The sequence below is a fragment of the Muscardinus avellanarius genome, assembly GCF_963383645.1.
Source record: "Muscardinus avellanarius genome assembly, chromosome: 1".
In the NCBI taxonomy this organism is placed as follows: domain Eukaryota; kingdom Metazoa; phylum Chordata; class Mammalia; order Rodentia; family Gliridae; genus Muscardinus; species Muscardinus avellanarius.
This window is the reverse complement of record NC_137786.1, coordinates 109670851-109685633: the sequence shown is the minus strand read 5'-3', so window position 1 is coordinate 109685633 and position 14783 is coordinate 109670851. Positions and strand designations below refer to the sequence as shown.

Genomic DNA, 14783 nt, shown 5'->3' with positions numbered 1-14783 from the left:
CTTCCTTTCTATCTTTCTTTCTTTTTCTTTTGCAGTACTGGGGATTAAACCCAGGGGCATTCTACCTCCAAGCTATATCCCCAGCCCTATTTTTTATTATTTTTGAGACAGGGTCTCACTGAGTTGCAAAGGCCTCACTAAGTAGCTGAGGCTGTCCTTGAACTGAGATCCTCCTGTCTCAGCCTCCCGAATGGATTACAAGCGTGCATCACCACGCCCGGCTTTATTCTTTATTTTTTGAAACAGGGTCTCGCTAAGTTGCAGAGGGCCTCACTAAGTAGCTGAAGCTGGCTGTGAACCTGTGATCCTCTTGTCTCAGCCTCCCAAGTACTGGGATTACTAGCGTGCGCCACCACGCCCAGCAAACTAACATACTTTTTTAAATTATTGTTTTTCTGAAATTGAAATGTAACTGTGTACTCTGTATTTTCTCAGGATAACCAAGTCCCATTGGTGAGAGAGGAGAGCTGAGCCCTGCTTGCCCACCTACCCACCACCCACCCTTAAGACTTTACCCATTTCCTGGGAGCAGGCTGTAGGTGATGTGGCCCCATTCACCAGTGTCTGGGTCCGTGGCCTAGGAGGCAGAGATGATAGGATGCTGTTTGAACACAGTGGCTCTTGCTGCCTACCATGCAACTTATATATTCAGGGCTGCCATGCTTCCTGCCACAAAGGAAGGACCTCTCCCCTCCGCATAGATTCACACACAGGCATCCCGTACATCCAGCTCACACATGCATGCATTTGCTGGGAGGATAACATCACTGGTCCATGACTCAGGCCGTCCTTGATCTGCCTTGTCGTGTGTCCCTCCCAGCCCGGCCCAGCCACAACCGCATCACTCACTTTGATGCTGTCGGTGACCACGAAGCCCGTGGCACTGTGCTCTGGCACACTGAGGACATACAGACTCTGAGAGAAGGTGGGCCTGTGGTCATTGATGTCTCTAAGAAAGATGGTCACTGTGGCGACGGAGGAGTTCTGGCTCACCGAGTCAGTGGCTACAACCTGAGTACAGAAGAAGCAGCAGCAATATGGGGGCCTGCCTGCCACACGGCCTCGGATCCCCAGCACCAGAGCACCTCTCACCTGCACCTGCATCTGTGTCTGTTTCTCGTAGTCAACCATCTCTGAGTCTCTCACCAGTACCTGCACATCCACCGAGCCTGCCGCGCGCTCAGGGGAGACGCTGAAGGCCCCCGCGTCAGGGCCCTCCAAGGACAGCAGGAAGGTGCCGTTGCTGCCCTGTAATGATGGTTGTATGAAGGGAGCTCCACCTCTGCCCCTGCAAACGTGTTGACCTGTGTCTTTCCCCCTCTCTAGCCTTGGGCTTCTGCCTCCAGAAGTCCTGCCCAATGAGGTCCCAGAGGAGGGAGGCCCTTAAAGCCAGGCATGGGGGCACATTCCTGTATCCTAGTACTTTGGAGGCTGAGACAGAAAGGTCACAGGTTTGAGGACAGCCTCGGAGAGTAGTGAGACTCTCATCAATCTAGCAAGACCTAGTTTCAAAATAAAAATAAAAAAATAAGGCGAGGGGTGTGGCTCAGAGGTAGAATGCCCCTGGACCCAATCCCCAGTACCAACTCCCCCTCACAAAAACAAATAGATAAAAATAGAAATAGAACGGGTTGGGAGTAAACCTGGAGGTAGAATCCGCTGGATTTAATCCCCAATACAAAGAGAGAAAGAGAGATAGAGAGAGGGGGGTTGGGGGAGAACGCACACAAAAGCGAGTGAGGGGTGGGCAGGGCAGCTCAAGAGACTAAGACAAGAGGCCCAGGAAGCCAGGCTGGTCATTAGTCTCTACAAACGTGGGCTAGTCCTGCAAGGACTCCCTAGCATTGTGAGTCCCACACTGGGCAAGAGAGAGCGAGCCAGGTCACACGTACTCACTGCTGTAAAGTTCTCCTATCACCTTCCATACCAGCCACCACTTACCACCCACACCAGCCTAGCCCCGTGCCCAGTGCCACCAACCCGAGACCAACCCATGCCATCCTCCACTCCGCGCCAAATCCATGTTACCTAACACTGTCCAACCCCACCCAAGTCATCCCCCTCTCAACACCAATCTCCATTTAAGAGTTCCCTCCAGCCTCACACTCACGTGGATCCCTCTGGACACCGAATACCACCTTCTTAGGTCACTGGCCGCCTAACGCCAGCACCACCCAGCATCTCACACCCACCTGCACCTGAGAGCGCGTTTCTGGCCAGCACCTTGCAGTACATATCCCCGGGTACAATGCCACTGCCCGGCTCACCCACAATGCACTGAAGCATGGCTGCCACCCTTCCCCTCCCCGCCCGCACCTCACCCCTTCCCGAGTGCCTGCCTTGTCTGGGTCATAGACCACCATGGTGAGGTCACTGATGGGGATACGGGAGGAGGTGTGCTCCTCCACGTAGCCAGTGAAGCTCTCTTGGGCCTCTTGCGGGGTGAAGGAGCAGGCTGGGAGGCTGCAGTTGTAGAACTCAGGCTTGTGGTCGTTGACATCCAGCACTCTTATTGTGACCCACGTGCTCACCTTGGCCTCTTGCCCATAGATGTTGAGGTGGGCCTCAGTGGCCTGAAGTGCAGACCAGAAGCAGAGGGCAGAGTCAGGGAGCCAGCACTCAGAGAGTGAGCCCGAAGGTCAGCGCTTCGAGAGCAGGGGGCCCTCGCTCACCGTGACCTGCAGCTGCACTTCCTCCTCCTCCTCCAGCAGCTGCTCACGGTCCAAGGGGCCGCTGACCCGGATGACCCCGTCTGCACCAATGGTGAACCATCCAGGCCTCGTGGAGTCTGCCAATGAGGAAGTAAAGCAGCGTTCCAGAGACCCCACCCTGCCCTTATCCCAGCCCAGCCTGACACACCCCCGTCCTTACTGGAGATGCTGTAGGTCACAGGGTCATCTATGCCCTTGTCGCCATCCACAGCCTGTACCGTCAGCACCGAGGTTCCCTGGAAGACACCAAAACAGTGATGATGATGATGATGATGATGGTGATTCTTTTTCTTTATCTTCTTTTTTTTCCCCTGATACTGGAGATTGAACCCAGGGGCATTCTACCTCCAAGTTATTCCCCAGCCCATTTGTTAAAGTTTTTATTTTGAAACAGGGTCCTGCTAAGTTGCTGAGACTGGCCTCAAACCTGCAATTCTCCTACCTCAGCCTCCCAAGTACTAAGATTACAAGTGTGTGCCACTACATCTGGCTAATCTGTGCCTTTGACACTTTCCTCTCCTCAGGTCTCCATACCGAGCCCTCCAGATGCCTCAGCACACACCTGGGGTGCATCCTCAGCCACAGAGCCTGAGTAAGACTCCCTGACAAACTGGGGATCCAGGTCAGGCTGGTCAACCACCGAGATGGACAGGAAGACAGGCTGGGAGCACTGGATGACGTGGGTGTTGTTGAGCATGCCGCCGGAGTCCTGCAGGGAGAAGGGCCTCCTGTGAGTCAAGGCTGTGTGGCCTGGGGTCTCTGGCCCTGCCGGCCCCCCAACTCACACAGGCCTGCAGCTCCAGCTGGTAGAAGGCGCTCTTGTTATTGTAGCTGAGGCTGCCGTTGAGTATGATAGAGCCATTGTCCAGGATCCGGAAGAGATGCTCACTGTCCACGGTGTTAGGGATGACCTGAGGACATGCAGGTTAGACCCTCGGGGCAGCGCTGCCCCTCCCTGCTCACGCCAGGGTCAAAATCGGAAGTAGGGTCAAAGGCTGGCTTTACCACTGACCATCCAGGCAAACTTCACCAAATCCATTGACCTCTCCAGCCTTGGGAGAGGCAGAAACCTCTGGGAAGTGGTACTGAGATCGCCTCCATGGGCGCATGGGAGGATCCCATGAGATTATAGATGTCCCAGGAACATATCCCAACACATGGAGTGATCTCTAGCAAAACTATCTGCAACTTTGCTCACACACCCTTATTGTCTGTGTAAGCTGGGACAAGACCCAAGGCTTCTCTGAGCTTCTTTGCCCCCTCCAGGGAAGCCCCAGCCAGGACTCTTCAAGGACCCTATGAGTTATCTGCGGGGATGCTGCCCCCTGGTGGCCGAGCAGTCAGGACACTCAGGCTCCCACCTGCCCACGCCCACCGACTCCACACTCACCTTCACTATGAAGTACCTCACCACACCTGCTGAGCCCGTGTCCCTGTCCAGAGCCAGCACAGAGAACACCAAGGAGCCGACTGGCAGGGTCTGTAAAGACAGCCTCGTCACCTATGGACTCAAATCCATCTCCAACTCAGGGAGGGTGCGCCCTGAGCAGTGGAGGTGACGGAGGCGACCTGGGCAGGGAGCAGGACCCCACTCCCTCCCAATACAGCCTCACCGCTAGCTGAGTGCACTTCTGATTGGTGGAGCCTCTCGGGCTACAAGGAAGAGACATTCTAGTACCCAGCCTTACCGTGCCACTTCCCTGCTCAGATATCCCCAAGGGCTCCCTACAGCCCACAGCCCTGAAATCTGAAGAGCACCCTGCAGAGCCGGGAGGTCCTACGAGGACGCTTTGCTTCTGGACTCTGGTCTGCAGCCCCACTGCTTCCACATATCAACCAGAGAGTATTTATTTATTTATTTATTTATTTATTTATTTATTTATTGTGGTACTGGGGGTGGAACCCAGGGGCTTTGTACCTCCGGGCTATACTCCCAGACCTATTTTATATTTTATTTGGAAACAGGGTCTCACTAAGTTGCTGAGAGCCTCACTAAGTAACTGAGGCTGGCTTCAAACCTGTGTGATCCTCCTGTTTCAGCCTCCCAAGTGCTGGGATTATAAGCGTGCGCCACCACACCACACCGGCGATAGAGAGCTTTTAAAATTGTGAATCAGGCTGGGCGTGGTGGCTCACGCTTGTAATCCCCCCACACACACTTGGAGTATCGTGCAGGTTCGAAGCCAGCCTCGCTGGCTTAAGAGACCCTATTTCCAAATAAAAAATATCAAAAGAGGTCTGGGAGTATAGCCCTGAGGTAGAAGGGTTCCATCCCCAGTACCACACATACAAAAAAAAAAATGTGAATCAGAGCTGGACACAGTAGCACACATCTCTCAGCCACTCGCAAGCTGATGCTGGAGAATTGCAGACTCAAGGCTAGCCACGGAAATTTAGTGAGATCCTGTCTCAAAATAAAAATAGAAAAAATAAAAGGGGCAGAAATGTAGTTCAGTGGTAGAACACCCCTGAGTTCAATCCCCAGTACTGTTAAAAAAAAAAAAGATTAAAAAAAAAAACAGAAGCTAGACGTGGTGGTACATGCCTGTAATCCCAGTACCTGGGAGGCTGAGATGAAGGATCACAGGTTAAAGGCCAGCCTCAGCAACTTAGCAAGAACTTGTTTCAAAATAAAAACTAAAAAGAGCTAGCTTGGAGGTAGAGCACCCCTAGGTTCAGTCCCCAAAACCAAAAATAAATGCATAAACATAAAAAATTAAAAGTGGGTGTGGTGGCAATTGTTTGTAATCCCAGCATTTAAGAGGCTGAGAGAAGAGGATCGCTGTTTGGGGACAGCCTCAGCTACTTAGTGAGGCCTTCTGCACCTCAGTGAGACCCTGTTTCAAAATAAAGAATAAAAAATAGGGCTGGGGGTATAGCTCGAAGGTAGAATACCCCCGAGTTTTATCTCTAGTACTACAAAAAATAAATTAATTAATTAAATTATATATCATACCACATCATTTTTGTGCCTAAAACCCGCCAAGGGTGTCCCATTCTGCCCAGAATATGTCCTAGTCTGCTTCTGTGGCCCTCCAAGGTCAGGCTGCTGCCCTCTTTACTTTCACCTTCTCATTCTCTACCCTCCAGCCTTCCTGGCAGCTCGCTCCCACCTCAGGGCCTCTGCAGCCACTGTCCTCCTGTCTGGAGCATCCCTGGAAGGCCCTGGGATTCTTCCCCTTCAGGTCTCTTCAGCGGTCACCTACCCAGAAAAGCCTTTGCTGACCACTCAACCAAAAGCAGCCCCTTTCGCAGTCACTTACTTTTCTTTTCTTTTCTTATCTTATCTTTTCTTTTTTCTTTTTTTTTTTTTTTGTGGTACTGGGGTTCCTGGAAGCCCTTCTACCTCTGGGCTACACTCCCAGACCTATTTTTTTATATTTTTTTATTTGGAAACAGGGTCTCTTAAGCCAGCATGGCTGGCTTCGAACCTGCGCGATCCTCCTGTCTCTGCCTCCCAAGCACGGGGATTACAAGCGTGCACCACCACGCCCAGCAGTCACTTACTTTTCACTCTTTTATGGTCTTTAAGGAGCCCAACACCATCCGAAACCATCCTGCTTATTGGACATTTTGTTGATTATTATCTGTGCCCTTAGAGTGTGAGCCTCTGCAGGTGGCAATAAGGAAAGCCACCCCCCCATCCTAACTTCAGCACCTCGGACAGTGCCAGACACTTGGGCGCCTTTGGAGCATGTCCAATGACTGCCTGGGCCAACCAGCCTTGCTTCTGGCCCAGCACACACATCCCATCTCACAGGTCTTCCCAACCATGTGTCATGATGATGCTGTTTGCTATCCAACAGCCCTCGGGAAATCTCTCCACACTCCTACACTTTAAGTGGTGCTACACCCCTGTGTGGAGGGGAAGGCCCATGCTGCAGACCTAGTCAGTCAGAGCATTCCGGGACTCTACATTGGTTTGAGAATGGACACATGACCCAAACAAGCCAGTGAAAGTCATCCCTGAGGTTTGAACTGAAGCCTTTTAGGAAAAGACAGTCTTTCTGTCAAAGTTTCACAGTTGGTAGGATGTGAGCCTGACACTGCTTTTTGTGTGTCCCCTAGCAGCTTCCTTTCAACTTTAGAACTCCTTACTGCCCTTCCATAATAGACTGGATCTAGAATGTGCCCCAAAGACCTCATGGAGAGTGGCAGCCATGTAGGAGGTAGGGCTTGGTTGCTGCGGAGGGGTCCCTAGGGGTGTGACCTTGGATTATATATATAATTCCTCTTCCCCCTTCTCTCTTTCTGCTGCTTCCAGCACTGAACTCTGCAGACCCAGCCTAAAATGGACTGAAACTCTGAAATCTCCAAAAGCAAATAAATCTTCCTTCCTCTGATTTGTGTGGTCAGATTATTGGGTGACAGCACTGAGAATGCAGTCTGAAACAGAAATTAGTATCAGAGGAGTAGGGTTACTGGTGCATCTAAGTCTGACCATGTAGACTGCAAGTCTTTGGAATTGGTTTGTGAGAGGAAGTTGGAAGGGCCAGACTGCTAGTGGAAAGGTGGACAGTAGAAAGCCAGGTGTGGTGACACACACCTGCAACCCCAGTACTTGGGAGGCTTGCAAGAGATTGCAGACTCAAAACCAGCCTCAGCAACTTAGGCTTTCAGCAACTTTGAGAGACCCTGTTTCTAAATTTAAAATATAGGGCTGAGATTGTAGCCCAGAGGTAGAATGCCCCTGGGCTCAATCCCCAGAACCACAAAAATTTAGAAAAATATAAAGGGAGAAAGAATATATGAATGGAAGAAAGGCAGGCAGGCAGACAGCAGAGACCATGCTTAGGACATTTCAGAGCACAAAGAGGATCTTCATAAGAACATGAAGGAGAAGTCACACATGTGACCTTCTTTCTGACAAAGAACTTATCAGAATTTTGCCCATGTCCTGAAACTTTCTCTGAGGCAAATTTAAAGATGTGGAACTGATTAAGCTGGAAGAGAAAAATCTCAAAACAGCAAGTATCCAAACTACATTATGATGTGAATGTCTGTGTACAACAAGTTGTATAGTGAACACTGGAAGCAGAAAACAGAGATTCTATAGATTTGCAACTAGGCCTAGGGAAACAGTGTTGTAGAAGAAAGTAAGATGGCTGAATGGAGGTCAAATGATTTGCTTAGAAACAAAAGGAAAGAATACTGTTGGGGCAGTTTAAGATTTGCATAAAGACAAAGGTCAGGGAAGCTGATAACCATGAAAACTAGAGCCCAGCAGCTGCCATGGCAGAGCCTGGATGCCGCAGTGGCTATATGGAGACAGATCCAGAGCAGTGATTAAAGAAGGCATGACTAGCTACCCTGCTGCTGACTGATTTTGGCACTTACATAATGCTGGTTTTGCTGGGGAAAGGGGTCATGGGATCTTTCCCTGAGATTACAGAGGAAGGCCTGGGAAGCCAAGCTAGGCATGGCAGGGTTGGAATCCCAGCAAGCAAACTCAAAGGGGGCAATTTGTGAAGCCGTGAGGGTAAAGCCAAGGTTGCAAAGAAAATCCCTGAGATTAAGAAATGTTGGAAAGGTGGAATGATTGCAAGGAAAGGCTGCAAGTTGAGAGCCATGGAGACAGGCTAGAAGAGCCAGTGTGCAGCAAATTATACTCAACCAGACCACCGGGCAGAGTTGCCAAGCCCCTTGGATAGCACATATCACTGCTATGTGCCCCAGATGCCAGAAATGAATTGCAGATTAAATACTCGCTCTGCTGAATTTTGATCTTGTTTTGGTCTCATTTCTTCTTTCTGTGGCCTATTTCTCCCCTTTGGAATGCAAATGTTTTCTCTGTGCCATTGTACATTAAATGTATATAGCTTTTTTTTTCTTTTTTTTTTTCAGTACTACGGGTGGAACCCAGGGGCATTCTACCTCTGAGCTACACCCTTATCTCTATCTCTATTATTTATTTATTTATTTATTTTTATTTTTATTTTATTTTATTTTTATTATTTTTGAGTGTGTGTGGTCCTGGGGTTGCTGGAAGCCCTTCTACCTCTGGGCTACACTCCCAGACCTAGTTTTATATTTTTATTTGGAAACAGGGTCTCTTAAGGCAGCATGGCTGGCTTCAAAGCTGTGCCATCCTCCTGTCTCCGCCTCCCAAGCATGGGGATTATAAGCGTGCACCACCACACCCGGCTATTTTTTATTTTAAGACAAAGTCTCACTAATTTGCTGAAGGTCTCACTAAGTAGCTGAGGCTGGCCACAAACCTGCAATCCTCCTGTCTCAGCCTCCCGAGTACTGGGATTACAATCATGTGCCACCATACTTGGCTGTCATTTCCTTCTTATTTTTTATAGGGGCTCAAAACCAAGGGTTTAGCTTGAGTCTCAGAGGCGGCTTTGGAGTTTTGAGTGGCGCTGGAACTGTCAAGATTATGGATATCTTGGAAATGAACGAAATGCTGTTTGCATTACTGTCATGAGGTCTAGGGGTCAGGAACAGAGTGTAATGGTTTGGAACTAGAGTGTCCTCCAAGACTCATGGAGAGTAGGTAGCCATGCTGGAGAGGGGTTTCAGTTACTGAGGAAGGGTCCCTGAGGGTGTGGCCTTGGGGATTTTAAACATATATAGCCCCCCACTCTTTCTCGCTTGCTTCCTGCCTTCGTGATGTGAGAGCAGAGCCCTTGCTCTCTCCCGTCTGCTTCCCTGCCACGCCTGCGTTCCCCTGTAGTTGCTCCTTGCAGAAGAGGTACTCCTGACCCTGGCTGTCCTCCTAGCTGCCTCTGGTCCTACTCCAAGAAGTGCTTTGAGTTCTCCCTCCCCGCACCCCCATGAAGACAGATATTACCTCATTGATACTGGTGGAGAACACAGTGTTCTGGAAAACGGGCGCGTTGTCATTTCTGTCTTCCACAATCACCTGCATTTCTTTCCGCACCTGCAGGTGAGCCCAGAAAATATGAAGTGCCAGAAAAGTTGCAAATATAGTACACAAAACTCCTGGTGCCTTTCTTCCTTTACCTATATCAACTCATTGTTTCTCTCTCTCTCTCTCTCTCTCTCTCTCTCTCTCTCTCTCTCTCCATTTTTTCTGAACCACTTGAAAATACAGGCATAGTTTTTTGTTTTGTTTTTTCATCTAGAATGTGCTGCCCATAACAGAAACATATATTTTAGCTTTGTGTGACATGGCACAAGGGTGTGAACACCCTCAGTCCCCACCAGAGGGAAGCAGCTAAAGAACCATGGTGCACTCCCACACTGAAGACAGGCATTACAGAAGGTTGGGGCAGTTTGTTTGCCCGTGTGGTCTCTGCACAGCTGTGAGATTCTGCCAGCAAGAAGCTCATCACCAGATGCAGCCCCCAGACACAGTGTCAGAACCAGGAGCCGAGACAGGTCTGTCTCTCTCTCTCTCTCTCTCTCTCTCTCTCTCTCTCTTTTTTTTTGGTGATATTGGGGATGGAACCCTTTCTACCTCGGGACTACACTCCCAGACCTATTTTATATTTTATTCTGAAACAGGGTCTCTTAGGCCAGCGCGGCTGGCTTTGAACCAGCACGATCCTCCTGTCTCCCCCTCCCAAGCGTGGGGATTACAAGCGTGCGCCACCATGCCCAGCCTCTTTTCTTGATAACTGATTTATTTGTTCATTTGCCTTGCTACTAGAGATTGAACTCAGAAGCATTGTACATTCAAGCTACAACTCCCAACCTTTTTATTTATTTTTATTTATTTATTTATTTATTTATTTATTTATTTATTTATTTATTTATTTTGCTGGCCTGGAGATGGAACCCAGGGGCATTTGACCTCCGAGCTACACCCCCTGCCCTATTTTTTATTCTTTATTTTGAAACCGGGTCTCACTGAGTTGCAGAGGGCCTCACTAAGTAGCTGAGGCTGTCCGCGATCCGCGATCCTCCAGGTCCAGCCTCCCAAATGCTGGGATTACAAGCGTGCGCCACCACGCCTGGCAGCCTTTTCATTTTTTATTTTGAAAAAGAGTCTTGCTAAATTGCTGAGGGTTTCACTGCATTGCTAAGGCTGGCCTGTGACCCTCCTGTCTCAGCCCCCCAAGTACTGGTATTACAGGTGTGCCCCACCACGCCCGGCAAATTAACTGCTTGCTTAAGGGAGACAACACGGTGAAGAGCGGGCACCTGGGAGCCTGCATTTCCTACCCCAGGTCAGTCTCCCCTTCACCCCCACTTCTGACTCACCGGGCTGTTGTAACCGTCGCTCACAGAGATGTTGATGCTGAAGGAGTAGTTTGTCTGTAGCAGGCAGAGAGAAGGGGCCCGAGGTGAGGCCATGCTCAGAGCAGAGCCTGGGGAAGCCCCGCCCCAGGCAGCCCACGGACACGCTTTACCTCGTAGTCCAGAGAGGTGTTCAGGAGCACTTGCCCAGTGTCTGGGATGACGGTGAAGAAGTAGGAGTAGAAGCCACTTATCCCATAAACGAGAGGGTCATTATCCATGTCTTCAGCTGCCAACCAGAAGGCCTCGGAGCCTGGAGATGGAACGGGGGCTGCCCAGGGTGCGTGGCCACCTGGCTCAGCACTGCCCCGGCTGGGCTGCCCACAAGGCTGGCCGGGGAATGGGCCGCTCTGCACCCAGCCCTGATGTGAGTTCTGGAACCTCCCCAGCCTGCGGGGCTCGGGTCCCTTTGGTCATGGATGCTAGGAGAGTGTGTTCAGAGGCCTCAGGACAAGGGCGTCCTCATGTCTCCTGGGAATCACTCTGAGTGTCAGAACCAAGTGGGCCGGGCTGCTCCCAGGCATCTTCCCCTCCCTTGGCCAAGTCCACAGGAGCTGTCCCCTGGCCCCCCGAATCAGAGCACCAGACTAGAAATGGCTGCAGTCACACATTCCAGCTGCAGCAGCTGGGTGCATCCCAGGGTGGGGCTGCCGCTGGCCCGCAGAGGTGCCTGGGCCTGGCCTCCTCCACCTCTGCTCACCTGGAGAGCTTGCTGGAGCCTTCCAGGATACCGTCTTCTGCATCTGCAGCTGGCCTCCTGAGAACCCGCCTTGCACTGCCTTCTTGGCAGCACAGGCACTGGGACTTCACAGGAGAGACCAGCTTGAAAGTCCCAAGGGCATTGGCTTTTTTGTGTCCTGGGGATTAGACCCAGGAACCCAGGGGTGTTCTATCTCTGAGCTCCACCCCGGTCTATTTTATTTTTTATTTTGAAATAGGATCTCAGCCGGTTGTGGTGGTGCAGGCTTGTAATCTTAGTACTTGGGAGGCTGAGATAGGAGGATTGCAGGTTCACTCTAACCTCCGCTACTTAGTGAGGCCCTCCACAACTTAGTGAGACCCTGTTTCAAAATAAAAATTTTAAAAAAGGGTGGAGGTGTAATTCGGAAGTAGAATGCCCCTGGGTTCAATCCCCAGTACTGGAAAAAAAAAAAAAAAGGAGAGAATCTTGCTATGTCTCAGCCTGTCTCGGCCTACCAGGTACTAGAATTACAGTCCTGTGCGACCACACCTGGTACTGCTCTTGACTTAAAAACTAAAGAATGAATTGCTGGGTGTGGTGGCGCACACTTGTAATCCCCTTTGGAGGCGGAGACAGGAGGATCGAACAGGTTCAAAGCCAGCTTCGCTGGCTTAACAGACCCTGTTTCCAAATAAAAAATATAAAAATGGGTCTGGGCGTGTAGCCCGGAGGTAGAAGGGTTCCATCCCCAGTACCACAAAATAAATAAATAAATAAATAACCTAAGGAAGGAAAACAAACTTCTGGAACTGAGCAAACTCCCTCAGGCTACCTTTGCCCCATGACGAGCCATGGGCTATGGGAGCAGGACCCTGGGGGCTTCATGATACAAAGGCTGGCTCTGTTCTGTGCGGGGCTTCCACTCACCCACTGGCAGATCCTCAGGCAGGGACACCACCGTCATGTTTTTCAGGAAAGTTGGGGGCCTGTTGGCTGTCACTGCAGGACACAGAGCACCGGATCATCTGGTAGCCCTGCAGAGCCCGCCCCACTCCCGCTAGGCTGAGAGCTTCGTCCTGCCGCCAAGCCCAGCCGCCCCAAAGGCCACACAGGACAGACCATAGGAGCGGGGGTTTGCCAAGGAGGGACACCCCCACCCTCCATGCCAAAGGGTCCTGCTGAGGGTCCCAGTTTGGCACTGTTCTTGTCAGGGAGGGGAGGCACCCACCGGACACCATGAGGAGAGGAAGCAGAAAGCAACACAGCCATGGCCGGGCCATCATGGAAGGTCCTGGGGAAAAAGGCGTCAGGGGAGGCAGCTGGACCCAGGCCTCCCTCCTCCTGGCAGAGCCCATCTGCCTGAGTCTGACCCCAAGCCCACCTACCAGCCTCTCTCAGTTCTCCTTCAGGGCCCCTCACCCTCTGTCCATTTCTCAGATGCTGGGGCTGAGAGTAGCTCAGAGAGAGGCAGGTGGGTGAGCAGGACGGCTGGACCTAACCTGAGCCTGGAGTCCAGCACCCACAGGGCACCAGGCAGGCTCCAAGCATCTCAGATGTGCACAATCTCACCGTGGAAGTGGAGGCTGAGGGATGAAGGCGCTTGCCTGAGGGCACAGTGTGCAGGGATTCAGTGACTAGACCATGTTTTGGACACAGGTTCTTTTTTTTTTTTTTTTTTTTTGGTGGTACTGGGGTTCCTGGAAACCCTTCTACCTCCGGGCTACACTCCCAGACCTATTCTTACATTTTTATTTGGAAACAGGGTCTCCTAAGCCAGCGTGCGTGGCTGGCTTTGAACCTGCGCGGTCCTCCTGTCTCTGCCTCCCAAGCGCAGGGATTACAAGCGTGTGCCACCACACCCGGCTTGGACACAGGTTCTTTAGGGACCAGAATTGATGCCCCAGCCGTGATGCCACCCTGCCTGTTTCAAGCAGTCGTTTTAATAGCTTCCTGAAGTCAAGGGCTCAGGAGGTCCTGGGGCTTGTCTAAGACCACCAGCACCTATGGGGAGCAGGGTCCTTGTCCCACTTGCTGAGACATTTAATAGCTGCCTTGGCAGCCTTTTCCAAAGGGTGTTTCCTGGAACCCTGGCCCTATAAGATTCCTTGCAGCGGAAGGTCAGGTTAGGTTGGGAAGGGGTACATATCTGCATTCCTACTGAGAATCAGAAGGGTACATGGGAAAACCCTGCCTAGGCCAGTCATCTTGGTCCTGAGATGTTGCAAGCTGTCCTTAATCCAAGATAAGGAGGAAAGGGGGACTTTGTTTCATTGTCAGAGAGATCTGAAGCCCCAGGGCTACTTCATCCCCCAAAAAAACAATTACAGCTGGGTATGGTGATGCACGCCTGTAATCCCAATTATTGGAAGATTGAGCCGAAAGGATTGCAGCTTCGCAGCCAGCCTCAGCAGCCAAAAGACAATTGGCACGTTATGTCTAAGAGGGGAGAGTGGGACAGGCTTCTGAAATTCTCTGTCAAGAAAATGTTTGCTGTTGCTCTGTAATCGGTCTATGAAACAGGACCTTTACCTTTTGCGGGTACCGGGAAAGGAACCCGGGCGCATTCTACCTCTGAGCTCCACCCACAGCCCTATGTTTTATTCTTTATTTTGAAACAGGGTCTCACTGAGTTGCAAAAGGCCTTCCTAAGGAGTAGCTGAGGCTGGCTGCGAACCGCGATCCTCCTGTCCCAGCCTCCCAAATGCTGGGATTACAAGTGTGTGCTACCACGCCCGGCTTTCACTTCCTCTTCTTCTTCTTCTTCTTTTTTTTTTTTTTTTTTTTTTTTTTGGTACTGGGGATGGAATCCAGGGGCATTCTACCTCCGAGCTACACCCCAGCCCTCTTTTATATTCTTTGTTTTGAAACAGGGCCTCACTAAGTAGCTGAGAATGCCCGTAAACCGCATCCTCCTGCCTCATCTTCCTAAATGCTGGGGTTACAAGTGTGTGCTACCACGCCCGGCTTTCACTTCTTAAAACAGTAAGAATTTCGGAAGCTAGAAAGAACTGATGAAAGATAATTCATTACACTAACACAAGCCAGGGAGTAGGATGCACCCGCAGGGAGCAGACTCAACACCACAGGAAGGGTGAGGACTGAAGATCGCAGAACCCTCTGAAACCAGAGGTACGGGGTGGCCTGAAAGCAGGATAATTGGTTGAAAGTGTGTAAAAGGA

The 14783-nt window shown here is 50.9% G+C and overlaps 1 protein-coding gene across 1 annotated transcript in view; it reads right to left on the bottom strand.

Moving 5' to 3' along the window:
• The window catches only part of CDHR2 (cadherin related family member 2), a gene marked incomplete at both ends in the record, with an annotated part of 35811 nt that extends 22927 nt beyond the window's left edge, over window positions 1-12884 (bottom strand). Inside the window, 14 exons of the mRNA XM_080692408.1 lie at window positions 516-577; window positions 850-1011; window positions 1093-1248; window positions 2340-2573; window positions 2673-2788; window positions 2872-2947; window positions 3274-3420; window positions 3497-3622; window positions 4102-4191; window positions 9511-9600; window positions 10887-10940; window positions 11036-11175; window positions 12532-12603; window positions 12833-12884. Of these exons, the coding sequence (XP_080548534.1) occupies window positions 516-577; window positions 850-1011; window positions 1093-1248; window positions 2340-2573; window positions 2673-2788; window positions 2872-2947; window positions 3274-3420; window positions 3497-3622; window positions 4102-4191; window positions 9511-9600; window positions 10887-10940; window positions 11036-11175; window positions 12532-12603; window positions 12833-12884 (1577 nt within the window). The remainder of the gene's footprint in view (window positions 1-515; window positions 578-849; window positions 1012-1092; window positions 1249-2339; window positions 2574-2672; window positions 2789-2871; window positions 2948-3273; window positions 3421-3496; window positions 3623-4101; window positions 4192-9510; window positions 9601-10886; window positions 10941-11035; window positions 11176-12531; window positions 12604-12832) is intronic.
• Between the last annotated feature and the right edge of the window lie 1899 nt (window positions 12885-14783).